General features: G+C 49.0%; 1 protein-coding gene across 4 annotated transcripts in view; it reads right to left on the bottom strand.

Moving 5' to 3' along the window:
• The window catches only part of Disc1 (DISC1 scaffold protein), a 340,459-nt gene that overhangs the window by 253,642 nt on the left and 73,229 nt on the right, over nucleotides 1-13,588 (bottom strand). For all 4 annotated transcript variants that reach the window (XM_087181893.1, XM_087181896.1, XM_087181894.1 and 1 more), the window contains exon 4: nucleotides 10,561-10,708. In XM_087181893.1, the coding sequence (XP_087038019.1) occupies nucleotides 10,561-10,708 (148 nt within the window). The remainder of the gene's footprint in view (nucleotides 1-10,560; nucleotides 10,709-13,588) is intronic.

The following is a 13,588-nucleotide window of genomic DNA, read 5'->3' as shown; positions in this document are numbered from 1 at the left end:
CTGTCACCTTTGGATGTCAGACTCCAGTGTCTTCAGCCTTCCAGTGCAGACTCACACCAGCAACTCTGCAAGGAGCTTCTAGGACTTCAATCTCAGACTACACTGCATCCTTGACCCCTCTTGTTTTGTGGCTTCTTTCTTCTTGGGCTGAGCAGCTACTGGATCTTCCAGATCTCTACAGACAGCCATTGTGGGGTGTCCTGCCTCTGATCCTGTAAGCCTACCTCACAAATCTCCTTCGATAATTATGCATGTATTTTCTGTCAATTCTGTTCCTCTTGAGAACCTGACTAATAAACCTGGATAACCCTGAAAATCACTTACTTACTATAACATACCGTGCAATATAGAAGTTTCTTCCCTGTTTCATGTGCTCAAAGGCAAATAATAATAGTAGTATTAACAGAAAAATATTTGAACTCAGAATAAAATTAACTTCTATGAATTGAGAAGGCACCGCACACATTACTGTTTTCATTACAGAGCTAAGACAAGATGTTATTATCAACCCGATGAGTGAAGAAACTGCATCTCAGGGAGAAAGAGGGACTCGCTGGGGGCCACAGACAGAGCAAGAAGCACTACTCAGGAGTCAGTGCAGCCCAGGCTGCTGCCCACCACCACCATTTCAGTGCTTTCCACAGGCTGCACCATACTGCCCCTCACCAAGCTCAGAAGCTCATTTCCACTTGCTTCGAAGCACATTCCCCCTTGCTTCGAAGCACATTCCTCCCACGACTGGAGGGCAAGTCCCCTCACCAGCTATTTGCTAGCGCAACATCTTTGAGCCCAGCCCATGGGGGTCAAGGTCACAGCTGGGCCTTGGTCTGCCTTTCTCTGGCTGTGTCCTTGGATTTACCCAAGCCATCCAAACCTTACTGTCTCATTTTATAGTGAGGATGAGGATGGTGACAATGATGACAATAATGCCTTCTGCCCATACTGACACGAGGATTCCACTTAAATAGCATGTGACCATGGAACACCTTACTGTGTGCAGGGGACGCGCACACACACACACACACACACACACACACACACGCCACTGGAGTAAGGAGACAAAGCACCTCTGTCCTGACTGTTCACCTCCCAAAGTCATAATCTTTGCCTCAGGAAGATGAGCACCAGATTCATGCCTGGTAGACGTACAGTCCTACATGGGTGATGAGGACAAAAAGGGCCATGTGTTTGAGGGTCTTCACATGCATCATGCTTCTAAGCCCTCTTGGGTTACCAATACCTCTGAGAAGAGGATGCATTTCCTCCCTGGGCTTCAGAGTTCCAGCATGAGTTCATCATTCTGGACCGTGAGCCTTGGAAGGTAACTGAGTTCATTTCTTGGTGGTGTCCCCAGCACCAGCCCCAAGTGCGGACTTGGCAGATATCTGTTGGATGATTTAATGAGTCCATTGCCTAGAAAATCCAGAAGTCATTTATATTCAGTTTCCTATTGCATTAGATCATTTCTTTGCACTCATTTATTTACCAATTTGCTCTGCTTATGCTAATATTAAGAGTTTCTTGAATTTCCTAGATAGATACCATCTGGGTTGGGATGGGAGTTATTGAAGGAAATCAACACAGAATTGAAAATTAGCTGCAGAGGAGGTACAAGTGGGTAACTGGGAATTCTCTATATTATGGTTAATCACATTCATTACTTAATCCATAAGAAAAGCCCTTGTGATTAACCGAAACCCCTCTGTCTGTCTCTCACACCCGTGCCCTGGGTACAGAAAAGGGTCCCCAGGGTCTGAGGCTGGGCCCAGACCACACCACAGCTTCATAATGAAGTAGGGACATATTTCCATACCCCATGCCTGCAGTCCTCAGAGTCCTGCGCCCTCTGCCTCTACTACGCCGCTCCCTTTATATTCAGCACGTCTCAATATGTAATCCCTAATGTCAGTGCAAATTAGCATTGCTGCTATAAACTAATCAGTATGTAAAATGAGCAAACCCCTCAGGGGCAAAAATTAAAAACACTGCACAGGGCAGGATGTTAGAACAGCACTCTGTGCCGACAGGGACTCAGCGTCTAAGACCCCTCTCTCAGACCCAGGGCTCACAAGGCCCCCATGTGGGCCTGCCTTGTACTGAAAAAAATCTGCTTTCCTGTCTTTCCACCAATAATATAAGGAAGCATAAACCTCGTTTGTAAAATAAGAGCTATGCCACAGGGGGAAAAAAAACCGTAGCCTCAAATTGCATGGGAGAACGTTTTCATCCCTGGGTGACACTCAGGATGCGACTTTTTGAGCGCTAATTCCAGTGGCACTGAAAGAGCAATGATGTGGCTGCCATGTGAGAGGGTCCAAGCAGGTGTGTAACAGGGAAACCTGTGAGGAGCCCACCTGCCACATGCTCCCCAAGGCAGCTCCCAGGTCTGGGCTCCCCAGTGCCCTTGGCTTTGCCAGCTGCCTGCAGCTCGTGAGGATATCGAAAGGCCAAGGAAAGGCTGACCACCAGCCTGCCAGCGTCCTGCACCAGGACCCCAGAGGCAAAGGCCTTGCGTGTGCAGCTCTGTGGGGACACAGGGACAACTTCTCAGACACTAAGTCAGCAGCCTTTGCAGGGCCAGAGAGATGGCTGTTCTGTGCTGGACTAAACACTATCAGGCTGGAGCTCTCACTGAAATGGTGAGCAAAACAAGGCATGGAGGAGGCCCACCTCCCTCTGATGCCCACATCCAGCAGCAAGGGTTGATGTGGCTCTTCCAAGCAGCATGTCTGACCATACTGCTCCCCAGCACTGCCTGGTCCACCAAATTCACCACTCCTGTCCTGGAAGCCCTGAAGTGTGCTCTAGACCTAGAAATAAACATCTAATAAACAATGTCATAAATCACCAAGGCCACTCCGAGGGCAGAAGAGAATCCTGTGAAGCTGCCATGGGTGATCCAGGTAGCTCATTCCTCCCTGCATAGATGACTGGGTCCATGATAGCTGGGAAGGCGAATGGAGAAACCATTTTCCTCAGGAAACCAATCTTCACTATCCTACACAGGCTTATCCCACTCAGAGAAGTGACTGTCTTATGGGAGGTCACAGGAATACCTATTTGGGTTTAAGAAAACTATGCCTGATGCCATGGCCTCAGCACACACTTCTGCTGACTTCACAGGAAGAGAATGAACAGGGAGAGCTTTATCTGGAAGTTTTTATTTATAGTCTACTAATTCCAAAGCAAGTTCTAAGGAGTCCCTAGGCTCGCCTCATTTTCTCCCTTTTGCTTTCTCCCTTCTCTTCCTGCGGCTATGACAAGGGGTTCTGACTAGGTCTCCCACACTAGCACTGCTTTTGGGGTCCCCTTCATGCTCTAATTTGAGCTGCAGAAACATACACTGGCATGTTGCTAATATGGAGAATTGTAGGTGGATTGCAGCCATCTTGTTTTATACCCTCAGTATAGGTTACTTTCTAGTCTCCCGTGTGCAGTTATGCTACTCTGAGCTGGGAGCAGATTGTCACTGGATCCTGTGATGCTGCAGTCTGCAACTGTACATGCAGGACAGTTCAAGGGTCACATATTTCCAGGGGGACAGAGGAAGAATACTCTGCAACAGCATCTTTTCAGTCACCTTTTCGGTCCATCTCAAGAGAGACAAAGGGACAGAAGCATGTGGACAGGGATGACCTTGACAGGCCCTGTGGGAAGCCACCAGGTCCCTTCAAGGCTTTTGTTTTTGTTTTGTTTTGTTCTTTGCCTATTTATTCACCTTGGCAAGATGAATATGCAAAGGCGTGGAGTGCCCCGTTTGGAAATAATGTGACTGCCACCTCTTGGGGTTGGGGGGTGTCTATGGCTGGGCTGCCACACACTCAGCTAGAGAATGACTCCTAACCCAGGGCACCCCAAGAACAGTGTCCTTGACCCACCCTGGTCAATGGAGGGTGGATTGAAAAATGACCTCACAAGCTTCCTAGGGTTGGTGTCTTTCCAAAGCCTGCTGAATCTGCATAAGTCCCAACCCATATGTGTTCACCCTGCCATGGACTGGCTCCTCCTTTGCCTCAGTTTCCTTCTCCTGGTCATCTCTTTCCTGCTCTGTGTCTGGAGTAGATGGCTGACCAGGGGCCCAGAGTGCACTACCCTCTTAGAATATTCCAGAGAGCTGGTGCTATACCTGTGGCTCAGATCCAACTCACTGATTCCAGCCTTCATCCTCACCTTGAGTTGCAGCCATGCCTATGTGGAATGACATCTTCTCCTCCTCTAGTTTGCATTCGGAGGTGATGGCCACGGAGCCAGACCCAGGCACAACCCCATCTCAGATGGGGAAGACTGAGTCCAGATCTGCATGTCTTACACAACTCTGCACAGCATCAGAGAAGACCCATCTTCAGAGGAGGCAGAAGTCAGTAACATCAGAATGTGAGCTCCTCGGAGCACAGAGACCGTATGTGTTCATCTCTGTTCCTTGACACTTCATGGATTCTCTGGGAACCTTTGATGAGTTGTGCTGAATCCTGGGTCAAATGCAGAGTTGTGCAAAGGCTGCCTGCCTGGGGGCAGTGGTGACAAGGGCACTGGCTGCTCCTGTGTTGACCAGAGCGCTGAGACTGCAACTGGACCCAGTGGGACAGTCTGGTCATCCCTTAGCACATCTGCTCAGGGCACCGGAAACACTGAAGGGCAGCTACCCTGAGTCACGGAGGTTTTTACCTGGTGAGTGCTTGCAGATATACTGACCTCAGCAGAAGGAGGGCAAAAGGCAAGGCTTCGATGAACAGGTAGAAGATGCAGAGCCCGACCTAGAGCTGAGCCCACAGCTCTGAGAGCCTTGTCACAGAGGGTGCCTGCCCCAGTGGAAAGCCCAGGTGTGGGTACAGGACAGTCTGATGCTGGAACAGGTCTGGAGCACAGACCAGAGGGACCACACGTTAACATGGCCAGGCCAAGGCACCCCAGCCTTCTAACCAAACCCACTCCTGGCGTGTGTAGGATGTGGCAGACACACTTGGATTGTCCTTCTGAAAAATCCTGCCTCTGAAAATGCCAGTTCTTTCACTGCCATGTCCATTTTGACATCTGCAGAGAACTGTCACAGCTGTGCTGAACACAAGAGTGGAGGGTCCAATGGGCCCCAGCGTTATCCCTGCAGTCCATAGTCGGCTGCTCCAAGACGGCAGCATGGCAGAGGAGAAAGAGCTCATGGATGGTGGGAAGCAGCACACTTCATTTTTAAACGTTGCTACATTTTGCTTGCTTGTGTTTCAAATTATCCTCTGGAATAGGGCCTCTGATAAAGGATAACTTGTGTGTATGTGTACCCAATTTAGGTTACAAATGTGACCAATGTGAGCATATACATTGGTGAAGACCCAATGGAAAAACAGAAGAGTGTGTTAGAGAAAAACTAAGTGTGGATGAAGAAATCATCAAATGAGCAAATCCCTGCCTTATGAGAAAGGAAAAACAATTTTTCTTCAACTGGGGACCGACAGAGTGGGAGCATATCTTCTGACCTTGCTATGACATTTAGGTGGAACTTTCCCATTGCTCCAGACTGAGAACCCAGAGCAGAAGGGCATGGGCCAAAATGCCTGCACTTTGAATCCTTCCCAGCTGGCCTAGGGCTCCACCCCTGGGGCTGCTCAGGCAGCACCCTGGTCCTGATCCTGACTGGCCACCACTGGACAGCACTGACCACCCACTGGCAGAGCAGGACGAGCAGCTTCCAGGAGTGGTGTTTGCCCACCCCAGGAAGCAAGGAGGAAGCAAACTGCCTACTGAAATCAAGAAACTCAGGAGCCACTGGACTCGCCCATAATGATCGATGGATGCCCACTCTCTCCACTGTGAGCCGCTGTCTGACTTTAGGTTCCTCAAATGGCTGAGTCTGAGACAAGGATCTGAGAGCAGGTTGTCTTGGAGAAATGATTCCCCGAAACCAGAGAAAGGGAGCCAAAAGGGTCAGGATTTAGCTCAGTGGTGCTGCTACCTCCCTTGCAAGCGCAAGGTCCTGAGTTCAATCCCTGGTAACAAAAAGGGGGGGGGGGGGGCAGAACAGAAAGTGGACAACAGTGTATTATCAAGCTGATTGCCATATGGGCAGCCGAGGCCCAGACTTACTATGAGCCTTCCAGAAAAAAACTGTGTGATGCACGTCTCAAAACTATACCCCAAGAGTCTTCAGCAGAGACACTGATAAGGCTGCACCCGGGGCAGCCTCTTGCCCCCTCTCTACACAGAGAAGCCTCTGGCAGACAAACCTGGACAACTGTGGGTGCCCCAGTGAGTGGTGGCCATGAGCACAAAAATGTCCCCAGCTACAGAAGAACTCAGCAGCCAAGCTGGCCCATGGCATCTGGGGTCTCAGCAGTCATGTGGCACTTACTGCCCAACTAAATGACTAAAATGGGTGGCAGGGTGAGCCCTCAGGGCCTGCTAAGGGGAGCCTGGGAGCCTTCAGCCATATGGTAGTGTGCCAACCTGCCACCAAGCAGGGGATATCACAGGCATTATCCCCACCAGGCACAAGGCCTCATGGGGGAGGCAGAGCCATGGTGCCGGTGGTAGCTGCCAAGGTTGGGGGAAGTCACGTCCATGTCAGGGTCTGAGCCACAGGGAGGGCCCTTGGGGAGCCACACCTGACCCACAGGAGCATGGCCACGTCAACACCCGCATACAGAGGGCCCCCTATGTTTTTACATGCAAACAGTGGGGTGAGAGGGAAGTGGATCAAAAAGCAGGACAGGAGAGCTCTGAGCTGGACCTGCAGCTGGGGTTTCCAAGTGGACGGGATTGCATGGAGATCGGTGACAGGACCGGCCCATACACTTCTGCCATCTGACGAAGACGTAGCTGAGACAGGAGAAGGGTCGACTCCACACAGACAGGAGAACCACAGAACCTGTTCACATCTGTCCCTGTTGACGTCCACTATCAGAGGCCCATGCTGACCCCTGAGGGTGGTCACAAAGCGGGTGACTCAGGATGCCATTCTAACAAGTTCAAGTTCAGGTAAAGGGGTTTCGGGGGGGCGGGGGTTGCTGGGAATGAAACTCAGGACTTCACAGATGCTAGACAAGCACTGTACCACTGAGCTATAACCCAGCCCAAGTTCTGAGACGTAAATGTGTTTTTATTAAAAAGTTAATTAAATGGTGGTTTTTAAAAAATAATTTTTTAAAGTAGCTGGCTATACCTGGGTGTATACATTTCCTTAAATCTCACTCTAAAGTTTCCTAAGATCCAAAGATTCCCCGCACCCCAGGAGTGACTGGCTCAGCCCCAGATCTTCTGATACTGCACCCTGCAGTTTGCCTGTATAAACGTACACAGGCCATGACTGAAGATGTCTATAGTTATCATCAGAGTCTCAAACACTTGACCTCAGAAAGGTTAAGAGGTACTTCTCTGTGAATTTAGTTAGTGTTGAAAATTGGCCACATTAATACAACTATTTTATTTTCACAGGAAAAGGGCCATTCATTGAAAATGTCTTGTTTCCCAGGACTCAAAGCCCTATCCTGAGGTTTGTGTCTTGGGGAGCCCTCTGGTGGCCATTATGAGAACTGCAGTCCCCCTGCCCAGAACCTGCCAGTTCCACACCCCACATCGGGGCAGATGTCACGGGCCACGAGAGCAGCTGGTGTTTCAAGGACTGGAGTCCTTCATTATCAGCAACTTTGTAATCATGTTAGCATGCATCATAAAGATGTAATAAAGAAATAGTTTTCAAGTCATTTTTTTCTAGGCATGGCAATAACAAGACAGGTGAATTATCAAAAGAAAAGCCGAGACAATATGTAATTAACTAAGGACTGGAAAGCAGGGACCTAACCCAACCCTTCCATTTCTGATGAAGGAAGTAAGGGGTGCACAGGATAGGGGGCCACACCAAGCCACGCTCAGTGGGCAGAGGAGGAGACAGGGGAGAAGGTAAGTTCCCGATCTCGGGGGCAGGTTCCGCTCACTGGGCCTCAGGGAGACTGAGGAAGTCTCCCCTCGCTCTCCTCTCTATCTCTCTTCCCCTGTCACATCAGTTTGTGATCATGTGTACATACATGTGAGACACTGCTTCTAAACTCAGTGACAAAGGCAAACATAGGACAGTTTGGTCCTTAGGAGCTGTCGTCTAGCAAAGGGAACACACATTCTGAGAAACAGACTTAAAACTTAAGACAGAGGTGCAGCCACTCAAGCTGCAAAGAGTCACAGGATGACATGCGGCTGATGGGCAGGGCACTGGGGGGAGGGCAGCTTCACTGTCTCAAGGGATGATCAACAGTTGGTGACAATGCACAGCACATGCTGGTGGACGTGGAAACATACAGGGCACAGGAGGGCTCTCAGCCATGTGGCAGTGCCAGGCAGAGATTCGAATGTCACTTTGAGAGCACAAAGTTTGCCCTGACTGCAGTGGAAGCCACTGAGCACGGCCTGAAGTCCCCATCTGTGGCACTGGAGATGCCACAGGTCAGCAGGTGAGCAGGAGCCATGATGTGGTCAGGAGCATCACCCAGGATATTCACAGACTGAAAGGAAGGCATTGTCATGGAGGTGAGAAGTGTGCAGGGATGAGAGAGAGGCGGACAGGAGTGGCAATGGGAATCGGTGGCTGCCAGGCCAAGGAGTAGGGAAGGGAGGGGGAGGACACCTCAGAGTTTTCACGGGGTCAGTGCACAGGCCAAGGTCACGAGGCCAAGACACGGGCACACTAAGGGCTTTTTAAAGATAGTAAACTTCAGAAAGGCAAGGATAAAAAGAGAGTGCATTTTAATGGATAAAATTACCCAGTGGAGTTGAGGGAGATGCCCCACAGGCAGTGACTACCTGAGCTGCCGCTCCAATGGGACCTTGTGCAGATGGCACCTGACCCACAGAGGGCGCCATTTCATGACAGAACACAGCCTACCGCACAGGGGAGGGATGCTGGGGTGTGCATGCAGGAGCAGGACCTGGGTGTGGGGGCAAGGGGATGGCTGGAGGCAGCAGGACCAGAAGAGGGCAGAACAAAGTCCAAAGCACAGATGTGACTACAGTCGCAGGCACTGACACCAAGCAGAATAAGAATGGAAGGCGCCACTCAAGTTCAAAACACAGAAGCCCATGGCTGACCACGGTGGACATCTGGGGAGCGACAGCAAGAACACAGGTCACGGGGGCTCAAAAGTGAATGGGACATGAATCACAGCAAATGGGTAACTCCCATGAGGAAAAGGAGAGAAGGTGCTAGCCCACAAGTAAGCCAGCATTAATTAAAACTGGCTTAACAAATATTCAATAAAGACCTGTACTTTTGGGAAGGCATGCCAAGGTGAACCCTATGAAATCGCTATTTTGATAGGTCCCAAAATGGTCAAATGTAAGCACTGGCCCGTGGTGTAACCTAATACAACTGAAAATGCAGGACACTCTCTTATTTTAGTTAAACAAATTCTATGAGGGATCCAGCCGAGGCCGTAGCATCACTCTCCATCCAAATTGATGTCAGGCTAAAGAGACAATAACAGAAGCCTCTGCCGCTCAGCCTTGAGGCGGGAGCCCAGTGCACTGGGTCATAGCTGGGACATCAGCTGAACATCCATACTGTGTCTGCCTCAGCACTCACCTCCGGGGACTGCCCGAGCCCTCAGTCTCTCCCAGGTCTGGTCTCCTCTTCCTGAGGTCCAGATATGGAAAAATAATGTTGATACAGATCTATGTGCACTCTGCTATCAATATACAAAATACCACCCCCAGAATCACTATGACTGTTAAATGAGTGCTTTTTGCCCATCAATACATGAATGGATAAACCAAATACGGGTCTAAATGTACAACGAAATATTACTCAGCCTTAAGAAGGAAGGAAATTCTAACAGGCTACAACATGAAGGAAGGTGAGGACATTATCCTAAAGGCAATCACAAAAGGATAGATTCTGAATGATGATAAGCCCACTTCTATGAGGTCCCTGGAATAGTGAAATTTACAGACAGAAATGACAGAGGTGGTTACTGGGGACTGGGAAGGGGGATGCAGAGGGAGTGGTTGATGGGGCCAGAGCTTCAGTTCTGCATGATGACAAAGTTCTGGAGATGGATGGGGGTAATTGTACAACACTGCAAATGTACTTAATGCCTCAGCTCTGGTACACTTAAAGATGATTTAAGAGGTAAATGTTATCTGTATTTTGTTTCAATAAAAAATTTTTAATTCAATTAGTTATTTCTAAAGCCCTTAGTAACTGTTCTGCACATGTTTGTTAAATAGGAACACAATAAGTTGACAAAGTAGACTGCGGCGGAGAGCAAGAAATAACCCCAAAGATTAAACCAAAAGAAGAATTAGGTAGAAAGTCAAGTAGGGAAGGGTGTCATGTGAAAAAGGAAGAGGGACAAGGTGACACTTAAGTGTCAGAGGAGAAGGGAGGAGAAGTGGGAGTGACCTGCTCTAAGAGGACCATGTGAGAACTTGTCCATTTAGAGAACAGTTCTCCATAGGAAAAGACTCCAAAACCAGGGACTGGCCCCAAACAAAAGTAGATGAGGGTCTTGATAGCCAACCCTTCCCAGCTCTTCACTGCAAGAAGAAAAGTGTGAGGAGAGAGGTGGTGATCCAGGTACTCACAGCTGGGTAGCTCGATGCAGGACGGCCTGGGCCTGTGCCACCAGGTGGCCCAGGAAGCTGCTGAGGGCTGGCTGTAGGGATGGGAGCATCATAGACAGGTGGCCTGGCTCCTGTTCCAGGTCTTCCAACCTCTGTCTCAGCATCTCAGCTGGAAATCCACAGCAATGAGAGAAGAAAAGAGGACCATGACACTCAGAATCAACAGGGGATCCAGAGACTCCCCTTCCAGGCCCAGCCTGCCTGCACCAGCAGTACACAGAAGGGCTGCTTTCTGGGCCAGCATTTGTCTCCTATACAAAGCACCTGAGCTTCTGAGCTCTGCCTGCCACCCCAATGGCATGGTTCTCCCCTTTGCTGTGATTCATATCTGGGTGGCCCCTGGCGCCTCACACACTCAGAGGTGGGGCTGTGCAAGGTGAATGGATTATGAAACACTGAAGCTGGCTTCGTTTGGCGAGGTGTGGTCTTGCAGGAAGAGGTGGGTCACTGGGTGTGTGGCCTGCAAGGGTGCATCTCCCTCCCCGGATCCTTCTTTCTCTCAGGGCTTCCTGTTCTCCATGAGGCGAGAAGCTTTCCTCCGCCTGGGCCCTACCACCATGCCACCAATCCTGCAGGGGCTGGAACTTCTAAAACGTGAACCAAAATAAACCTCCCCTTCTTTAAGTCGTGGGTGTTGGGTATTTTATCCCAGCAATGAGAAAAGTGACTAAGACCCCTTCATCCCTCCAGCTCAGGGAGGCCATAGCCTCTGTACTTACACTCCAAGCAGAGTCATGACCCTTACTCCAGAGGGACACTTAATACTAATTACCTTTAAAACCACTGTGATCATTTGGGAAAACCTCTCAAACTTCATGGGTTCTATAGAATCAGTTGAAAAAAATTCAGTGCCCAAGAGTTAATTTTAAGAATGTTTCCCAACCCAAATGGCCATCAATGGATAAATGGATAAAGAAGATGCAGGGTTTTTTTTGCAATGGAGTACTACTCTGCCATGAAGAAGGACAAACTTGAGACATTTCTAGGTAAATGGGTGCACCTTGAAACCATACTCTTAAGTGAAATAAGACACACATGGACACACATGTTTAAATATCACATTTTTCTCTGGTGTGCAAAACCAAAAGGGTAAATAAGGACCAAAATGTATAACAGATATTGTGAATTAGGAAGAAAATGTTCAAGTGGGAAGGGGAACAAGGGAGGGAGGAGGTGGAAAGGAAGGAAGGGAGAAGAAAAAAGAGAAGAGAAGGAAAAGCTTTTGTAAATGAGAAAGGGTAGGGAGTTGAAGGGAGGAGAGAGAATTAGGGAAAAAAAGAAGCAAGATATATCATATACAGGTACAAATTCCCTACTGTGAATGTGATCATAATGTATACCTAACGTGTGCCAATAAAACTAATCTAAAAAACAGAATGTTCCCTCAAAACTTGCATATTGGGTTACAGCCAGGAGCAGTGTTCAGATTCCTTGCTGGTGATGACCACATATCAGCTTCTACTGTAAAGCAGGGTCCCTGATTGTTCTAATGACTTAGGTCTCCTGAGAGAAGATACAAATACAGAATATATGTAAAACAACATAAAAAATAAGTTGTGGAAACTGGAATCCCCTTCAGGGGGAACCCACCTTCATAACCAAATGCCTAAGCAATTTTTGGAAAGTTTCCTATAGAGCTAATAAAGACTGGATCCAAAACTGCATCCCTCTGCTTCCATCCTGCTGCTCCTTCTGGGCTGGTGCACTGTGACCACAAACCTCTGCACCTTGCTGGGGTCGAGGGTGGGGAAACTGGGGCAGCCCGAGACCCCAAGGTGGCCACTGCCCTCTGTGAGCACCTGTTGCCCACTCAAGCTCTATCCTAGATCACAGAAGCCCCGGCGCGTTCGAGGGCTCTGTAGGTCACTTCCGCAGCAGCCTATTCCCAGGCCTCCCAGAATCCTGTTCTAAATGCAAGCAGTGTTTCCACAAGCTGCTCACTCTGAACAAAGCCTCTGATCACGGGCCAGGCTAACCCCAGTCACGGAGCGCTCTCGACCCAACTCCTTTCCCTCCACAGCCCCACCCTACAGCACATGCCAGCTGAAGGAAAGGCAGTGAATGGGCATCACAGCCACAAGCCCCTGTCTCCAAGGCTGTCCGCTGAGTACCTTCCTGTAAACTTTACAAATGCACTGGAACCAACAGCCAGAGCCAGCCTAAAGGAATGTAGCAAAGATCCACTCTGAGGGGCGAGAAAATGTCACCCGTCCAGACCAAGTCCCAGGGTTTATCAGCCTCACCCTTACAATATACAGCGGGGCTGGTCAGGTTGGTCTTCCTGGACCACACACCACATGGCTTACTTCTTATACTTCATCTGTTGCTCTGTGAAAGTGAAACTTTAGTGAAAAGCAATACAGCCCTTAAATTGTATGTTCTAACATAATCCACTACTAGTCATAATGTGGTGGTAAAGACAGGCCAGGGCCAGAAAACCTGTCTTTACCCAACTTAGCTATCCCTAGCTGTCTGCCCTCCAAGGTACTTAACGTTTCTAAACTTCAGCTTCTTAATCTGTAACAAATGGGGTTAATAATAGAAACTACAGCATGAGGTATTCTGAGGATTAACAGATAATCTACACAAAGCATCCAGCGTCATCCCTAGAACTTAATAAGTGTCCAAAGGACTGGCTGTTATGAGCAGTACCCTTCAGTGCTGCCAGAGAAAGAACCCAGCCCAGCCTCTCTGCCATCTGCCATACTCCAAAGCACACTCACCTCCCTCACACCCAGATGAAGGTCCTCAGAGAACAAGAGCTGATCATGTGAAATCAAACACTGGAAATGGTGCACTGGCTACCAAAAGTCACATTCTCAGCAAATTCCAAAGGAAAATGTAAATTATCCCAGGAAATACCCATGCTTAGCAAAAGTCTACACTCTCCTCGCCTGGGAAAGAATGGACATGTAAGATCATTTCTCTTTGTGTTAGAAACAGGCACAGGGCTGTCAGCAGCAACACTACCATGTTAGTCACCACGTCC

The sequence above is a fragment of the Heterocephalus glaber genome, unplaced genomic scaffold, assembly GCF_053883595.1.
Source record: "Heterocephalus glaber isolate CG9 unplaced genomic scaffold, H.glaber_assembly_v1.0 deba00001472, whole genome shotgun sequence".
NCBI classification, from domain to species: domain Eukaryota; kingdom Metazoa; phylum Chordata; class Mammalia; order Rodentia; family Bathyergidae; genus Heterocephalus; species Heterocephalus glaber.
The sequence above is the reverse complement of the archived record's forward strand: the minus strand, read 5'-3'. Positions and strand labels throughout refer to the sequence as shown.